The following is an 18,198-nucleotide window of genomic DNA, read 5'->3' on the forward strand; positions in this document are numbered from 1 at the left end:
CGCTGGAGTCATCTGTGCCCCAAAGAGACAGCTAATTCACCTCACGCTGCCGTCAAGCCCCGTGCTGTGGGACTGAAGATGCATGTTTTGCAATTGGCTCGTCACCGTCAGCAATGCCTGTCATCGCTTTCAAACCAGGATGCTTCAGGAGTCAAAGTGTGTCCTGTCACCTTTTCCTCTCGCAATGCTAATTAGACTCTGCGCTCTGCAAGTGCACAAGAGAGACACAAAAGATGTTGATGAATCTCGCTTGTTGCTGCCCGTAGGAGTTACGAAGGAGATCTTTGCAGTAAATGGAAAGTAATGCTGTTTGCTGGAGGGATGATACAGTTATTTCACGTGCTCGCTATATCCCGAGTTCTTGCTGGAAGAGAGTGGGGAAGGGTTTTCTCCCTTCTTCGACGCATGGTCCATACACCTGCTGCAGTTCCTGGCTTCCCCTTGTGCCTCTGCACTCCTGATTCCACCTATCCCCTGCGTAGGTGCTGGGGTGGCTCAGGGAGGACAGGGCCACTGCAGCTTGACTTGACCTGCTACAGAAAAAGGGTATCAACCACACTGCTCTGTCACCAGAAGTGACAGCACAAAGAAAAAGCACCCCTTCCTCTACGGACTCTCATAACATTTTAAGCATAAGAAATGTACCTCAGGACAGGCAGATCAACTGACCAGAAAAATCTTAATGTTAGAATTAATCCTGTGCTTCAGAAGTAAAACCTGATAACTGCATGCAGATGAAACAATTTCTCCTTTCTGTTCCTTGCTGTAATGGAAAAAATATTCAAGAAATAATTTCACAGCTTGGCTAAGCATTAACTAACAGCACTTTCTGTGTAACAAATACATGATGCTATGGATTTGATAATGGAACAGGAGATGGCTGATGCACTTATATGAGAGGAACTGGGCTACCAGCCAAAATTTGAGTTCTGCTAGTTATGTTCCCAATCAGGAGCAACAGGAATTAATTCCTGAATTGATGTATGTGAGGATAGAAAAGCAAAATATCTCATAATTTGCAGAATCTGTGGGTTGTGTGCATATTCATCTATCTTTCTTCTACTGCTTCTTTATCTGGTCTTTCTAGATCTGAAAACTCATAAAAGTCTTGAATCACAAAGCTCTTCGGAAGTGAAATAAGCTATATTTACAACATAACTCCTGTGGAAAAGACAGAAGACCCCCACTCTTTCAGTGCCTTTGAGCGTGGCACCTTCTAAAGAGCTTCCTTCAACAAGGGTTGGTTCAAATCAGCACACATGAAACAGCAGAACCACAGTGAAAAAAATTCCCATATACTTTACTCCTGTAATGATTGTGGCATGAGACATATTACTTGTAATTCTTTGAGATATTTTTATAAGTTTTCTACCCAAAACTACCAGTAACAAGCACTCTCAAGAAAAATCTGCACTGCTGAGGTGTCAGGAGCAGTCTGAGAAACGCAAGATATGAAGCTGAAGCAGTGGCAGTAAATGTTGGCTTGTGTAAAATACAGTTTTGAGACACCACACAAAGTTCCCTTACAGTAAGTTTTAATTCAAAAGTTGAGAAGATGTAAGGCGGTTCAAGTACTTGTCCAGCAGATTTGATGGCATGTAATAAAGGCCTTTAAACCTAATAAAATTGGTTCTTAAAGGTTTGAGAAGTCTCCCGCTGACAAACATCAACACAGGAGTGGCAATACAAGAAAGCAACTTAGGCAGAACCTCTCTGAAGAAGTGAGAAACCCTCATTTTAAATGAAGATATATACTTTAAACTTTGGCTAAGTTATGTTGGGGTGAAGCACTATGCATTTGAAACTGCAGTTGCCATCTTATAAACCTGCTCTATTACTTCCTTAAGGTTAATAAGTTCACTGAGTCTTTATTCCTCTACGATACCAAGAGACATTTAATGAAATCTTGTGTATTAAGATCGGTTTCTCCAAATAGCTGAGTTCTGCTGAAAAAAATAAAATTAAAGGCTTTTTAACTGTGACCCTACTCTGGAAAGGCAGTTCAGCACATAAATAGTCTCACTGACCTTCAGCCTATGCTCTGGTATATATGACTTTCCTGAATTTATCTTAGGATTCTACTGAAATCAAGGAGAGTAGTTACAAGGGCAATGATATACTGTTTGTGGCATTTGTTTCAAAGCTAAGGACCTCACAGTTATCTGCCATTATAGCACAGTGCACAAATAAGAAAATGGAAAAATCACATAGGGAGAATAAGTACAACATGCTGTACTGGCAAACATCAATAAACTAGTGAAAGATCTGAAGAAGGGTTTATAATAGTTCTTTCCACACCTCCTGTATTGCTGTAAAATATTAGTTCTTTTCACAGAATTTGTTTCACAGTAATTTGCTTAACTATTTAATAACATTAATAGCTGTGTGTTTAGAAAGATAAATAGCGTAATTTCACTGCTGTGCTTTTGAACTGTATTTTGTTGCATTTAACTCCTTACACATAGGAAAGGCTGTAGAAATAAAAGAGTGTAAAGGTGTAGCTATATTGGCCTTTCCCTCAGTGTCAAAAGCAGTTTAAGAGGCTGCCACTCTCACACTGCAATTCTCTGCTTTCTCACCGTCCATGCGCAATTCCTTAACACCATTGTTTCCTGACAGCCTGAGGATCTAGTTTTAAAAAATGCTCGGGATTATTCTTCTTTATATTAGAATTTTAGAAATATTTTTAAGGGTATTGAAAATATCAGAGTTGCAATAAATATACATTTAAGGAATCACTGACATTTGTTTTCTGTTCTTCATAAAAAACCAAATTTTTCATTGAAACATTTGAAAATTACAACACTTTTTTTTGTGAAACACTGTTTCCCTGGCTATCTTTTAAATAAAACCCTTTGAAAGAACACCAAATACTCCTGCATTAAATGTATTTAGGTGAAATGTCACCTATGGATAAGACAACTGAATCCAATCTCTTCCAGAACATGCAAATTTCTTACTGACTCACAGTGAGACACTAGTATCATTTAACCACATCTAAATCTTTGCCTAATACATTGCCTTCTGTTAGAATCAGTGGTAGGATTATGGCTAAAATGACTGTTGTGTATTCGGAACTCTCCCTTTCTCTAGCCATCTGAAGCTAAGAGTATATTGATAAAGAGCCTTTACTGGAAGCATACTTACTGACTGAACTCAGCATATGAAGAGAGGCAGGTGATCAACAACTATTACATTTATATTAGCAACAGAGGAAGATTTCAATGTATAAGTAGAAATGAGACAAATAATGCATAATTTTGCCCTTTGTTTTCAAAATGGGCTTTGTTTTCTCTCACTCTCACATAGTATTTTACAGAGGTTCCCTAGGGTTACATCTGGAATGCGGAAAATATGGCTGAAAGGATTTAATTTATCTTTAAAATAAGAGCCAGTATGTCATTCAGACAGGAAAGCAAGCCAGGGATGAATGTCTGATATAAAAATTTATGAAACATGAAATGGGCTTTAATAGTAAGTCTGTGAAGTCTTGAAACAATAGGTCTCTCTGGAGTGGCAGAGTCCTATTTTTATGGTGCTTTGATAGGTGGCAAGGTGATAAAAGAGTTGTGTATGAGGAAAGAATTAAAAATGTAATTGAACATGGTTCATAAATCCATGAAGATTCAAAAGCTACACTCTGGGTACTAATTCCTGCTGGGAAATGTTTCTATTTAGTTACACTGTAAAGGTTAATAGTAAATACAATCTTGCATCTGCAAATGTCTGGTTTATTTTTCTTCTAAGAAATGACCTACCATTGACCTTATGTTATCCATCATTTGACGATTATGTCTGCATTTTCCAGTAAAAACTGCTCTTCCCTTTTTTGATTAAATTAGACTGTGAGCTCAGATTTTGATTTATATGGAGTAGCAATGCCTCATTCTTCCAGGACTGAAAATGTGCTCATTTAAGATCAGATCAGACAATGGGATGAAAGCCTTTTATAATTTTGAAAGGAATCAGTCTTTTTAGGTCAGTCGCTACATTTCTGTTATTAATCATAAAGATGGATACGTATAAAAGAAGATATTTTTAAATCTATACTAAAATTCTGAAAATTCTACATTGACAAATGGCTATTAATAAGAGAAGGATATAAAGAAAAAAGCAAAGAGAAATGTTAAAAATGAGACCTTCTGGTTCAAAGACCCACTGCTTTCACAATTTGCAATTATGAAGGGGCAGCGAGGGAGCTAAGGCAGATCAAAGATTGAAACTCAAGAACCCCAGTTCTTATTAATTTACTGTTTAGCAAGTAACTGTATCATATTTAATGATGCAACCACCATTTAGGTTTGTATATACAAGACCGCATCCCTCTGGTAGTGCTTGGTTACATTGAAAACAAAGCTACAGAACAGAAACCTCTTTGCTGATACATACATGAGTTCTTGCAACAGTATGAAATAGTATTTGTAAATCAGAAGTACAACCTAAGAAATTTTACACAAAACTATTTGATAGGAATACTGTTAAAGCTGACAAGTAAAAACTTCCTAACAGAAGAAATACGCAATTAACATCATTGTACCGCTAGTACAATATGTACTGTTCTGCTACTCATGTGCATGCACATGAACACAGCTACACAGAGTGTTTTCGTATTGCTTTAAATTATAAACTATGAATATATTTATTTTCCCTTTTTCCTCATGTATTTCTAGAATAGTTCTAATTATTCTTCAGATTTTATTTTTGTCAGTGTTGATTTGGGAATTTCACTGAAAATAAATTCCTGTTTCTTATGCCATAGTCCTACAGAAACTAGGACACATGTGAAAGAAATATCTAAATAAAGAGAATTCATATAGAGGAAAAGGTCCGAACCTCTGTCAAAATAATATCAGTAAAGAAGCAGCATCACTGATTATCTTGTCAGTGCAGAAATGCAGAAGACTTGTTTTCTGATAGAAAATACATAAGGATTAAGAAAAATCTGCCTCAAATTCTCACTCACAATATATCAATGTCATTACTCAGAAATTACAGGAATAAAATATAAGGTGGATCCACTTGTCTGGTAGGTGCTACTGCAAAGTGTAGATGGCCAGAGCTAACTTAAGAAAGCTATCTGAAGGTTTCAAATTCATGTGTCCTGGAGAACAATGAACTGTAACATAGTTAAGCAAAATACGCACTTTTGTGTATTTTAGCCTTCCGATTTTATAAAGCTTCTTATACTGAAAGACTGCATGAAAAGTAAATGCAGTCAGAGAAATTAATGCACACAGACGAGACACACATTTTATGTATTTGGGTTCTTTGTACACAATTTAAACACTGTTTATAGACGTTAAGATTTTCTTTTAAAATAATAAATTTCTACTCTTCTGGCTACGGAGATTTGATTTTGAACATAAATTGCTGCATTCTGTGCAATTTCCACTGTCTGACTCTCTCATACCTGCAAATCTCTTCCACATAGGACATTATTCTTCCATCCAAAAATCAACAGTTTCTCTCCATCCTAATTAGCCCTGAAAGTAAGCTTTTTCCCCTTCATGTGCCACAGTAGAAACTAAGTTTGAGAAAGAGCTCTGGGCAAAGGTGAAGGGTGTTTGCTTGGGGTCCATATATAGTTTTACTGAGCTAATACGAATGTCTTAAGGCAGAAACTATTTTATCTCCTGGTTTCACTTCTAAAACACGGGATTAATTCAAACATTACAGCCCAATCCACTGGCATGCCCTGAGGTGCATTTATTATAGCTTCAGGGCAGCAACAAGCGAGATTCATCAACATCTTTTGTGTCTCTCTTGTGCACTTGCAGAGCGCAGAGTCTAATTAGCATTGCGAGAGGAAAAGGTGACAGGACACACTTTGACTCCTGAAGCATCCTGGTTTGAAAGCGATGACAGGCATTGCTGACGGTGACGAGCCAATTGCAAAACATGCATCTTCAGTCCCACGGCACGGGGCTTGACGGCAGCGTGAGGTGAATTAGCTGTCTCTTTGGGGCACAGATGACTCCAGCGTGACGGCATTTTCCGTACTGCTGAATCTCGTTACACTTTGCAGTTGGAAGCTACCGGAGAGAGCAGAGATGGTGATCAAAGACAGGGCACAATCCTCTCTGGGTGCAAAAGTCTCAGTTGTGTAAGCCAAGCTTTAACACCTTCCTGTGAGGGGGTTTGTCAGTCAGAAGAGGCAGGATCTGGCAGGCTGAAATAGCCTGGTTATTGCTTTCTGTATTTTTGTAGGAAGCAATGACTAATTATGTCAGCCTGGAAAACTGCAAATCCCTGTTCCTTAATTGTTGAGCATCACTGCTGTGGGCCACTTTTCTCTCTGTCAGGTAGATTACATTCCAGGATACTCAAACTGCAGGATTTGCTGTTTTCTGCCAGTCTTTCCTTGACTTATCCCTACTCCCACTTTCATAGTAGTGCGAGGATGTTCACTTCTCCAGTTCCCAGGAGTCAGCAATTAAGAAAGCAAACAATTTCCTGAGTCTTCAATTTTCTTCTCTGCTCCTCTTATAGTAGATTAAATTTCACTGAAAGTCATCTTCCACCCTGTGAAAGGCACCCATGAGGCAGTCTGGGATAGTGTCTTGGCAGAAGATAAACTTCTAGCAATCTGTCCATTATCATACATAATCTATACCGTCTTTTTCCTTTCAGAGGTACATGGAATATTCCTCTTCCTCATAGGTAGGTATAAAGCACCAGAGATTGAAACAGCATTTTAAAAGTGTAGGGAAAAAAGCAAATTTAGTTTAAATAAAATTAGAAATAGTTTCAATTTGATGACCTTGACAAAGTCTTTTTTGAAATAAGTTTCAGATAAAGCATATATTGTCAGACTGATGTGGCCTTTTGGAGAAAAAATATGTATTATTTGGATGAATTATTCAGTTTCCCAGTGCTTTCACCTTGCATTGTTTTCACTTTTTACACCATGTATTCAAATCCAAACAGAATTTTACTGACTAGGATTTCACTGAGAGTAAGTACCCAAATGACCATGCCATTTCTGCTCCAACATCCACATCTCAAAGCTATTTAGATATCTAAAACCTCTTTAAGACACTTGGGAGTGATGCATTAAATAACTTGGTTAACTCTTTATTTCGGTTTCTCATCCCACCAAATGGTTCATGTCCACAATTGTGGCCATGTGCTACGTTCCTCTGAAGGCCCATTTACTTGAGCACTGTTATTCACACCAAGGATCAAACACCTCTGCATTGTGTTTGATGAGGCAAGGAAGAATTCATGCTAAAATGGCAATAGTCTACAAAATTAAAGAAAAAAAAATGCTGAAAAAATGAGAAAGACACTTGCAAATTTTATTCCAGTAAAACCACCTGTGCTTAGGCGGAAAGACAAGAGAGCATTTCTTAACAGACACATTTGAATGCCATGTACTTCTTCAAGCAATTACAGAAAAGGCTGTAATACTTTCAAGTACCGTAATTCCTCTGGAGACCCTTCTGTCACAGAGGATACACTGAATGTTCTCAAATTTGCCTTTTCAAAGCATCACTTACACAAGGCAGGAACTAATTTTTTCCTCAGAACACTCTTAATTAATCATCTGATGTCTGTAGAAAAGGTATTATTACATTTTAATGGGTATTTTCTCTTACTATAGCTAATTTGGACCTTACTCACCAAGCATATGGCTACGCTGAAGGGAAATGCAGCGAAATGGCGGGTCCGGGTTACCTCAGGCACTCTGCTCCAAGGGTGGCTGCTTGTTCCCCCTGAGGTAAGAGACATGGACAGCCCTTTAGAGGAGAGGCTCACACGAGTAAAACCACTTCTAGTTTGGACAATGTGGAATAAAATACCAGCATAAAAAAAAAAAACCAAGCTGTTCACTTCACGTCATTGCTGCTAGGGAAGGGAAGAGGGTCTGTCTGGGCGGGAAGAGTCCTGAGGAGGGTGGGTGCACCAACAACTATCAACGCCATGTTGAGAGGAATTTCTGAGATCTGTGTGGTTGTTCTTACCCTGTCACTGTCACAGACACAATCGGGCCCCTCACGCTGTGCCCACACGGAACTTTTCCTCTTACGACATGCCCACAACCTGCACTGTCCCGCAAGCCTTCCCGCCCGGCGCCTCGCCGAGACTACCCGCCCCAGCAGCCCTTGCGGTGCCTCCCGCCGAGCCCGGCGGCTCCGTGACGCGGGGGCTGCTGGGACTTGTAGGCAGCTGCCTCCTCGCCGCGGCCTGGCGCGGGTGGTCCGGGTTTTGGCTTTTGGATTTTTTTTTGTTTTGTTTTTGCCTTTTTTTTTTTTTGTCCCCTTTGGCATTGTTTTATGACAGCGCGCCCTTCGTGACTCCTGCTGGCCCCTCGCAAGGTAAGGACCAAGGGCTCCTGCCTTGCAGAGGCACTGTGCCCCACACCAGCTTTTTCCTCAGAGCAAGGCCGGGTCTCCTGATGAGGGCTGGGTGAGGGGCTGTGTTCTGATGAAATACTGAATTCAGCTTTGAGAACCTTTTTTTGGGGGTGGTAAAAGCTTCAGGTAGGCTTTAGATGCCACAACTGAAATCAAAGTTAAAAAGGATGTGAGGAGAATTCATTATTCTTGCCTGGGAAGGGACACCCATTTTGGTAACTACCTGCCTTAGTTATAACAAGAAAACATCACAGGGCTCATCCTTTCATCTTGCCTATTTTCTTAAAAAAACAAATTTTAAATTCCTTGTCTTTCCTCCTGAAAACCAGCACCTTGGACCTCACCCGATGCTAATTTGTCTTACAGAGAAGTCTTCCGTACAGTGCACCAGTTCTGGTGGATTCTTAGCCCTTGCAAAGTATGTGTTGACATACCTGGGAGAGAGAACCAAGCACACAGCCATTATCCTTTTGATGCTCCGTAAGTGGAATGTTCTTTTGCATATTCCAAACCCAGCACACTGTTCCTTGTGGTTTCAGCATTAGATGGGGCAGGGTTTCATGCTGCAATGATTTAAAATTAGTTTTTTCCTGCTGAAGAGCCCTTTTTGCCTTTTTTCTACTGGGGTAAGTCACGAAGGCTTTGGGATTTCCTCAGTCCTGACAGAATCAGGCAGCTGAGTGGCTTCCTGGAAAAGGGATGAGGCATTAATGGAGCACATCGGGACTGCAGCTGTTGCCATCCTGAGCCTATATATAGAAACCCTCTACTCTATTTGCTGGCAGCACAACCGAAGTTTGCAGTAGTTGTTTTGTCATCTCTCAAGGCTCAGTTGCTGCAGGAGTACTCGGGAGTCAGCTTCAGAGTTCTTAATTAAAGGTCAAATTTCATTGAAGTATGTAGTTGAAATGTTTACTCAGACTGTTCACCAGAGGTGCATATAATTTTGAGATGAATGAGGAGGGGAGCAGAAACAAGGGGAGATGGCAGTGCAGGAGGATGTGATGTCCCTGACCAATGCTAATGGAAAGTCCCTGATTCCCATCCTGTGCCACTCCACTGTATTGTCAGTTTTAGCAGGGCATTCTAATGTAATTTTCTGTATACCTGGAAAATAGGCTAATGACAGGAAGTATGATTTTTAGAATAATCTGGTTGAGAAAATGCACTTTTTTTTTTCAAGTCCTATGCTAATAAATTCTTCCATAGTATTTGACAGCACTATGACTGTCATTGTGCGCGTGATTTGCTATATGCTTGCAAAAATGTCTAAAATAAAGAACTGCAGCTATTTCTCTACTAAAAGCCAAACTACATGTCTTCTTACTGCTTCTGTCAGTTCTTTGTATAGCTGAAGGTCTGCAGGATAGCTAGGGTTGTATCACCCCTGTTTTAAAGTTAAACTACAGAATGATCCTAGAAATTAGAGAATGGGAGGATCTTGGTCTTAGGAGAACTCTCAGTTTGATCAGCTCCTAGTCCCAGGCTGGGCATTCAGCTCTGCAACTCGCAGCTGTGCCTTTTATCTGTACAGGTCTAGATTTTAAACTCCTTTTAGGCAGCTTTTCCTTTTCTGTTATATTTGCTTTACACCTGAAACAACACCAGTTACATGTTGGGTGATGCATGGGCAACACTGGGGAAAAGACCTGAAACTGATAAACGTTGTTAACAGCTTAGAGAAACGAGTGAGAAAGCAGAACTTTGCTGCTCAGTGCAGGAACACATAGTTTCCATTATCTTTTCTGTTCGTAAATGACCCCAATTCAGAAAGGGATGTGAAAGCCTGCCAGGTGAAGGAACAAAGCACAGCCTGGAGCTGGAAAATATGGTGAATTTGAACCACGCTTAGAGAAAAAACCCCTAACCTCAGTGAGAGACCAGCCATGAAAGGACTGCGACAGCAGACTGCCACACAAGAGCGTGTTCTATATACTGCTGGGACACTGGTGGGCAGAAGAAACTTGCTTTGCTGGAGTCTCGTGTGCGTCAGTGTTAGCTAAATAAAAAATTTTGTGAGTGAGCTGTATAGTAAGATGAGAAGCAATTGCAACTGGGAAGATCTAGGTTCACTGCTCTTCACAACTGACATGCTTAACTATCCAACTTTTACGAAATGCTCAGTTTGCAACATATTAAATGGTATGATGTCATCTTACTTCAGGTTGAAATAGTCTGTGCCTAATCCTTCTGGGCCAGCTATGCAGATTCCTTGTGTTTTTGGAGATTACTAGCCTTCATAGTTTTCACTTACTTAATTATCTATCTTGGTATAGAATTAAAAAAGTTCCTGAACTGGTCTAGCCAGGTGTAGGGAAGTATGCTGGGAAATCGTATGACTCTTGCAGACAACAATGTATTAATTAAAATATGTTATTTGCATTACAAGCAGCAGTAAGTCAAGCCCATATAAACTGGAGACAAGATACATTCCTCATCAAGATACATTCCTCATTTGGTGTTACGTGTTGTACAGCCTGATTCTAGGCGTGATACCACTCTAGATAAACCTGTCCTCTGGTGCCAGGATTTGTGGAGCTGCATGCCAGAAGTTTTACACCATGCAGAACAGAGCCTTTCTAAGAATTGGCCTGTTCTACAGTATAGGGCATTTTTTTCTCCTTTCCAAGAACACTAGTGTATATTCTCTAGGTTTTTTGGTGCAGATTGATTATACTGGCAAGTCAAGCTAACAATTCACTATACAAGTCATTCCTTATTGCTGGGTTTCTTTCCCTATGCCGTGAAGCTGGTGCTCAGGTGTCTTGAAGACAGAAGGTAACTATCAGAGGCTGAAGACCTTCATAGGAGGAGGTTCGCACCACTGTCTGTGATCGCATTACTTACCCCGTGGTGTGGTTCTGTAGCTGTGAAGCTCATCTTTGCCATGACCTGCCCAGCCTCCTACCATCTCCCTTGTCATGTGTTTCCATCCCGTCCCTTCCTCCAGTGCCTGCAGTTGTGTGGTCAGGTTCTGCGCAGGCTGAGGACTGTCTTTGTCCTGCCAGGCCTGACTAGTTACCTGGCGTGCCTTCCCTGCCAGCACGAGGGGGAGGGCAGGAAGAGGTTGCCGAGCCAAGCAGAACCACGTTATGGTTTTGAAGCTGCAGGCAGATGCTGGCTGTCGTGGAGAGCTGCAGAAGGCTGCCTCTCCAGTATGTTAATAATTCGTCAGCGATGTTGCTTTTTTCCATTCATTCCAAGTGATGCTGGAGCCAAAAGGGATCAAACAAACTGAAGTATACTATTACAACAAAACAAACTTGCCTGTGCCTTGCTTTGTGTGGATAAGACGGATGGGGTAGATTAGAAAGCTGTCCTGACCTTGACTTTCTGCTTCGATTGTTTTCCAGCATCTAAATTTTAAGTAGACAGATAAATGTTTGCCACAGTGTATAGGTGTGAGGCAGAGATATTTCAGGCATTTTTTGCTCAGTATTCTGCAGAAATGAGGTTTATTTTCTTTCATTACTTCTATCTCACTATACTCCCACATACCATACTTTTTATCCCATGGTCAATTTCAGTTAAATTGGGCAAATTTACAGAAATTAAAGATATAAATTTTGTCAAAAGATATGATCAAGAAGAGAAAAGCAGGATTATTGCATAGTCCTTACTAGACGGCAGAGAAGCCACACAGAAGACAGCCATTCTGAAGCCAAATGCTGAGCAAATGCCTCAGTATGGGTTTACACCTTATTAGACATCAGAGGATCCCATTATGAGGCATGAAATAATAGGAAAAACCTGCTTACTTCTGCTTATTGAGCTAATCTGCTAAATTCTGTATAAATCAGAAGTCACCACTTACCCATTTGGGGAACCTGACTGAACTTTGAAAAGGGAGGCTGGTGATTTCATTTAGCGCAGTGGTAATTTGAATGTTTCTGATTTGCTTTTTTAATTCATGTTCCCCTTCCTAGGAAGAATTATCGCTGTGTCACTGTATGACTTTTATATGGCTGTATGTGAATTTGTTCAGCGGAAACCACAATGAGAAGGAGTAAAAAGAGGTTTTGAAATGTAATTGTGTGGGCAACACGATCAAGAGACCTGAAAACAAGGGACCAGCCCCTCTGGGACAGAGTGCTACCCAGGAGAGTCTCTTTCCTGCTCCTCAGAGTAAGCGCCTTTCAAGATAATTCTTTCTCCATACATCTGCAGTCACCCATCACAGCGTCTTACCCAAAGTAGCAGTATGTTTTTGTCTGTTTTTTGGTGTTGCTCTTGTAGGGGTTTTGTTGTTTTTTAATCTGAAGGCTATTTCTGTTTCTGTATGGGGAAAAGTATCTTAAAGCACATAAACTAAAACGGCCTTAAAAGGTAGGTTTTTCAGGCAAATTTTGTATTCCGAGTGAAGCTATACACTGATAGTGAAGCTATACACAGTGAAGCTGATTATGAATTGTGAAAGGTATTCATGAGTTCTTATTTCTCCTTGGGGTAGCTGGGAAAAGCAGCAGGAGTGGCTGCTCAGAAAGCGAGGAGGAGAGGATGCCTGGGGGCTTTACATACCACCGTCCAAGATCTGCTTACAGCATCACGTTGGAATGGATTCTGCTTACCCCAACACTTTATTGCTGTGAAGCCGCCAGATCTTCTGCACTACCACCTATCTCTTTCACAATGGCTCTCAGCTGCCAGGTAAAACTTTTTGAAGCTGTTAGAACTAAAGCAAACCCAGACGAGTCTCACTTTCTGCGTTGTTTCAACTCGGGGAATATATTATTGAAAGAACTAGTGGAGAATTATTGAAAAGGAAAACATCTGTACAATTTTGCACTTAAGAATGGGAGAGTTTTCCTGGCTTTTATGCAAGTGTTTTTTGGAGAGGACTGAGAGAGCAGGAAGGTGACAGCCCTGCCTTTGTCTGCCCTGGGAGTCGGTGATCTGCCTCCGCATCTTGCTGAAGGATTCAGAAGAGGCTGATCCACCTCGCAGGGAAGGTGAGTAACATGAAGCAGGGATGCTAGCCTGCCAAGAATGCAGGCACTGTGGTAGTCAGATGTTTTTTCTCCCTTGTATAAAATCAATAGCATTGTGTTTATATAGCGTTTTTCACCAACATTTTCATGGAAAAAAAGAAACCTAAAAAACTCCGTGTCCCACCCCAGATCTCCATGAAATATGTAACTGAGAAAGTTTGGTTGAAAGTAGAAACTCTTGAGATAAGAATCCTGCAGGCACTACACCAGGGCAATTATATTTCACAATTGATGAGTCCATTCTCTAAACCGCAACCATCCAGCTCAGGAGATGGAGTCCTGTGGCAGACCCTTGCTCTGCAGGAGAAAAGTAGGGCATGGGGTATATTGACTACTGCTGCCAGGGGCAGTAGTTTACCATTTTTGAATTGTCTGTGGGAAGTGGATAGTTTGTAAACAGAAAACTTTATTTTGTTGAAAACCATGGGGGAAAAAAAAGGTTGAGGGAGTAGGTCAGCTCAGGTTCTGTTTGGTAAGGAAGGGAAGAAAGAAGGTGAGGCTCAGATGCCTTAGACATTGCTTGTGGCATGTTCTCCCAAAATGAAGCTGATTCATATTTGGAAATGATTTGACTGCAGGCAGATAGTTTAGAACATAATGTATTATGCAGATTTCTACCTAATTGACTTGTCCAATTAGATCATTAAAATGCCTCAAGCATTTGTGGCTGGCTTTTATTTTGTAAGATTTTTAAGAAAAACTCACCATCTTTTCCTTGCAGAAATCTTGCCCATGTATTCTCTCCACCCTGTGGTTTCTGGATGAGGATGACTGAAGTGTGTATGCAGGGCTGGGAGATACTGATGTAGAGAAGACTGGGAACTGTTTGAAAGTGGTGTTAATCAAAGGTTGCAGAAGGTGGTGGCTTCACCGGAGACTTTCCTGTGGTATATTAATTGAGCTACATTTTTGTGGCTACTTAACTCTGACACCATGTTTTTGCACAGACGTTAAATTGCACCTTGCATGAACTTTACTGCATTGTAAAGTACCATAGAAGCAGAGATACTTTCTGAGATTTGAAATTAGGGAAGGCACTAATTATAAACATTTTTTGCTGATTTTTTTAAACAGTATTTCAGCCTCGTATGTTCCTTCCAACCTGCAGTTCTTCAACTCTGACTTTGTACAAATTATCAAATTAATGCTGTCATGAAAGCGCAGTACTGAGCCAGACGACGGCTGTCCTTGTTGCATAATGCAGAGAGCTTTGGCCAGAGGAGTTTTTAGCAATAGCGAGGAAGGGCGGGGTATAGAGGACACACTCTGTAATTGAGGATCAAAGCTAATTGTTTCTGCTTCTCAATCTGTATAGGAGCTGTTCAGCTGCAAGAGGCAGAAGTGTTAGGAAGCATCTCTCACCTAGACGTTTTGTCAACAGGGAGGAGTGAAGAGGTAAGTTCTGCTTTTTATAAAATCAATTTGTTGTAAGAAAAGTCTTCGTCAAAGTAGCTTTGCAATACATTTAGTGATAAGAGGCTTAAGTATAACCTAGATTTAGCAAAAACTGCATGTAATGTACAGAAATGTGATGGATATAGTAAGGATATTGCTAAAAGTAGTTAGTAATAATTTTTAACTATAGAAGCATTTTCTAGTTTATATCACCTGTCAGGCAGAAAAGAGGTGGGGAAGCTATGGAAGTAAAATGGAAAAGGTGAGGCAAAATTTTTCTAAAAACTTCAGGAAGTGGCTTTTTTTAGGATAAAATCCCACTCTATATAGTTCTATGAAGTTGTATTTAATTTCTGTGGAGTAAATTTTTTTCCACAGACCTTGACACCACCAGAGCTTCTTAACTTTCCACTTAGAAAGAGGGGAATCACAGTTTTTGTTTTGTCTCCTCTTATTTACCAAATGACAGGAAGAACCAGTAAGTGAAATAGACCTGTTTTCCCTTTACCTCTCCAGTTCTGTGTTTTGGTAACTATATAATGTAACACTCAATAATTATTAACATTAATTTGAACACAAAGCTTTAAAATAAATTTGTATGTTTTCATTCTGGCAACAGATCAATTCAATCTCTGTTGCAGAAGAAGCTGGATAATCTTTATATAGTTTTCTTTTTTTGGTATTTCTGTATGTGTGGTATTCTGCATACTCCCAGTTGTCATTCCAGCAGCAACTGAAGCATAAGACGTAAAAATTCAGTCTGGGTAGCAGAAATCAGACTTCTAGCCAAGTTCCATGTCAAAATCCATGAGTGGTGAAGGAGAGAGGGTTTGAAGTGCTTTTTGAATTAAGTTGCTTCAACAGAGTCTTAAATAATCCAGTGCAAGGCAAAGTTATGAAACTAGAGTTTGCCTTGGAGAACAGAATTGCAACAATTCTTGGGTAACCCATTTCTGGAAAAAAGAGATATTGTGGAGCCTCTTTGGTAAATAATGGTGCCCAGTACTCAGTGGTCTAAATTGGACTGTTATGTTCAGAACTGAAGGTAGGAAAGGAAAAAATACAAATTAACCCTTTTATGGTTCGGGGTAAAAGAATGACTCATGCTAGTCTATTACTATCTGATCATGTTTTATGCCTTAAAATGTATTTGCAATCTTGTGTTTTTAAAACATCATTTACTAAGAATGGTCAGTTTGAGCAATCTGAGTAGCATGGAGTTGCTGCCCATATGATGTTTTTATAGATTTTTTTGGTAAGATTTCTGTTTCTACTAATTATCCTTTATTGTAACAGGGAAGGCTTTCAGAAGCAACACAAAGAAGACGGAGATGGATATTAAGAGCATGAAGAACTATCTCTATTGGCTGTACTGCCAGTTTGAACTAATCACCTGCAGCTACCTCATGGAGCCCTGGGAAAAACTGCTCTTCTACACTTTCAACATTACGATGTTAGTTATGGTATTATACACCGCTTACATCTTTGTCTCTGTCCACATTAGCACGGCTTTCCAATTCTTCTTGCACTTATTTGGAAACCAACATGAAAATACTGTTTCTGTCGTGAAGTAACATTGGCAACCTGACACTGACTTTTGGATCAAAGAAGTGTTTTCTTAACACTCCGTTTTTGTTTATAAACAGGTTCAGGGTGCGTGCAAACACTGTTTTATTCTGCAGTATCTTTTAATGTTCTTCTTTATTCTGGGACTCTCTGACAGCAAATTATTTTGCCAAAACAATTTCAATCACTCCTTGTTTTTATCATTTGACTGCTTCTTAAAGAGCTTTCAATTTTAAAGACTGGCTGGAGTTACGAAGCTGGGTTGGGTACAGAAAAAACTGTGCTGCATGTTTTGTTATTCCAGGGAGAGCTGCTTGGATATGGAGAGTTTTCATCTTGAGAAATTATATGGCATACATTTGTTCTTGTCTGCCAGAGCTTTGCTGATGGGAGAGATGTGTACACAAAAGGTTTTGCACAATACTGTACAACTATAAGCTGCTTCTCTAAGCTGTGTGTATTTATAGAATGGTTTTATTATTTATTTAGTTTCCTCAATTATTTAATACAATGAATTACATGACTTACATGGTTCATCATCATTATGCAAATAATGCATTTGATTTATTAAAAATGTGGGGATTTACTTCCATGAAAATTTATAATAAAATTCTCATTTTCTTGGAATTTAAAAAAAAAAAAAGATAATCTTTATTTTACTTTTAGAAGACTGGTAAAGCATGCATATCGTACACAGAACATGAAACTGCATATTCATTTGTGGTAGGGACATTTCAGTTGAAAAACAATAAAAACCCTACCTAAAATGCAATGTCCCTCCTTTTGTCCTGAAATCCTTATTCCCCCTGTTTTACACTCTACCTGTTGAGTAGTGTCTGAAACATTAACTCTCGAAACTGCAGACTTTGTAACTGATGCGCTGGACACTCTCTAATTGGCTTTCTTTCAAATTCCATGTTTCTTAAGCTTCAGCCTTAGCAACACAAGATGCCTGTGCTACCAGCTTGCTACAGCGGACACGAACTGCAGCTGGGCAGGGGTGAAGTACCAATACAGCAACTAGAATCAGGAGAACGGAGTAGTAACGGGGCGCGTGCAGAGTAACATAAAGGCAACTTTGCTGCCACCCACACTGAAGTGAGTTTTCTTACGTCTTTCCAGCATAGTGATGCTCCTAGGATGTCCTCTCCTTCCAGAGAACAGGATGTTATTAGTAAGTGGCAATCAAATGACTTATGAAATGAGATTTGGTCGTAGAGCGTGATAAAACAAAGTGGAGACACTAATTAAGTTGTCATCTCAACATGAGATTCAGTTACTTTCCCAATTTATAATTAGGGGAAAATAGGACAGCATATTAAAATAGTTTATTTGGGATAATGAGGGCAGCTGACTTTAAATTTACAACTCTTTTGACAGTGCGCAAGTAATCTCTAAGTCTGTAAAAAAATCTTCTATTTAATGCTTTCAGATTAGAATCGAATCGTATGGTTTATTAAAGTAATATAATGTCTAAACTAGTAAATATCTTACATTTGCTCCTAGCAGCTTTCATGCTCAGTATGTATATTGCATTTATTGCTGTTTAGGAACAGAAGAGAGAAACACAGTATTTTGGTTACATCAATTATTAAGCTATTTATGAAGATAATAATTTTGTTTCAAACCGGTCAGTCTACAGTGTTGACAAATAAAGGCAGGATTTCACACCATACGGGCACACACTGCGTTGTATCCCTGCCAAGAAAACTTGGTGGATAAGCAGGCCACCATAGCTATGGTTACGCCAAATTACAGTAGAAGACTACAGACATACAGCCAAAATATTTGTCGACATTGAGGAACCTGACATCAGGCTGCAGAAGAAGGAACTCCTACCCTGGGTCTGTTTTTGTTTATGGCCGCCCTTTCCCTGTCTCTCCAGTGCAAAC

The 18,198-nt window shown here is 39.8% G+C and overlaps 1 protein-coding gene across 2 annotated transcripts; it reads left to right on the forward strand.

Moving 5' to 3' along the window:
- The first annotated feature begins 8,202 nt into the window (after window positions 1-8,202).
- LOC134517270 (serine palmitoyltransferase small subunit B-like) lies at window positions 8,203-16,875 on the forward strand. 2 transcript variants are annotated; one of them, XM_063338610.1, is made up of 6 exons: window positions 8,203-8,318; window positions 8,724-8,837; window positions 12,284-12,482; window positions 12,808-14,232; window positions 14,661-14,740; window positions 16,037-16,875. In XM_063338610.1, exon 6 carries the CDS (start codon window positions 16,072-16,074, stop codon window positions 16,312-16,314), a length of 243 nt encoding a protein of 80 aa, XP_063194680.1. In that variant the 5' UTR covers window positions 8,203-8,318; window positions 8,724-8,837; window positions 12,284-12,482; window positions 12,808-14,232; window positions 14,661-14,740; window positions 16,037-16,071; the 3' UTR covers window positions 16,315-16,875. The 2 variants fall into 2 exon arrangements, with proteins under 2 accessions (XP_063194680.1, XP_063194679.1); XM_063338609.1 differs by having other exon boundaries at window positions 12,808-14,740.
- The last annotated feature ends 1,323 nt before the right edge of the window (window positions 16,876-18,198 follow it).

This window comes from Chroicocephalus ridibundus, chromosome 6 (genome assembly GCF_963924245.1).
Source record: "Chroicocephalus ridibundus chromosome 6, bChrRid1.1, whole genome shotgun sequence".
Lineage (NCBI taxonomy): Eukaryota > Metazoa > Chordata > Aves > Charadriiformes > Laridae > Chroicocephalus > Chroicocephalus ridibundus.

What these genes read in the sequence shown, in the direction of transcription:
- LOC134517270 (XM_063338609.1), top strand. Translation starts at nt 16,072, where the DNA reads ATGGATATTAAGAGCATGAAGAACTATCTCTATTGGCTGTACTGCCAG.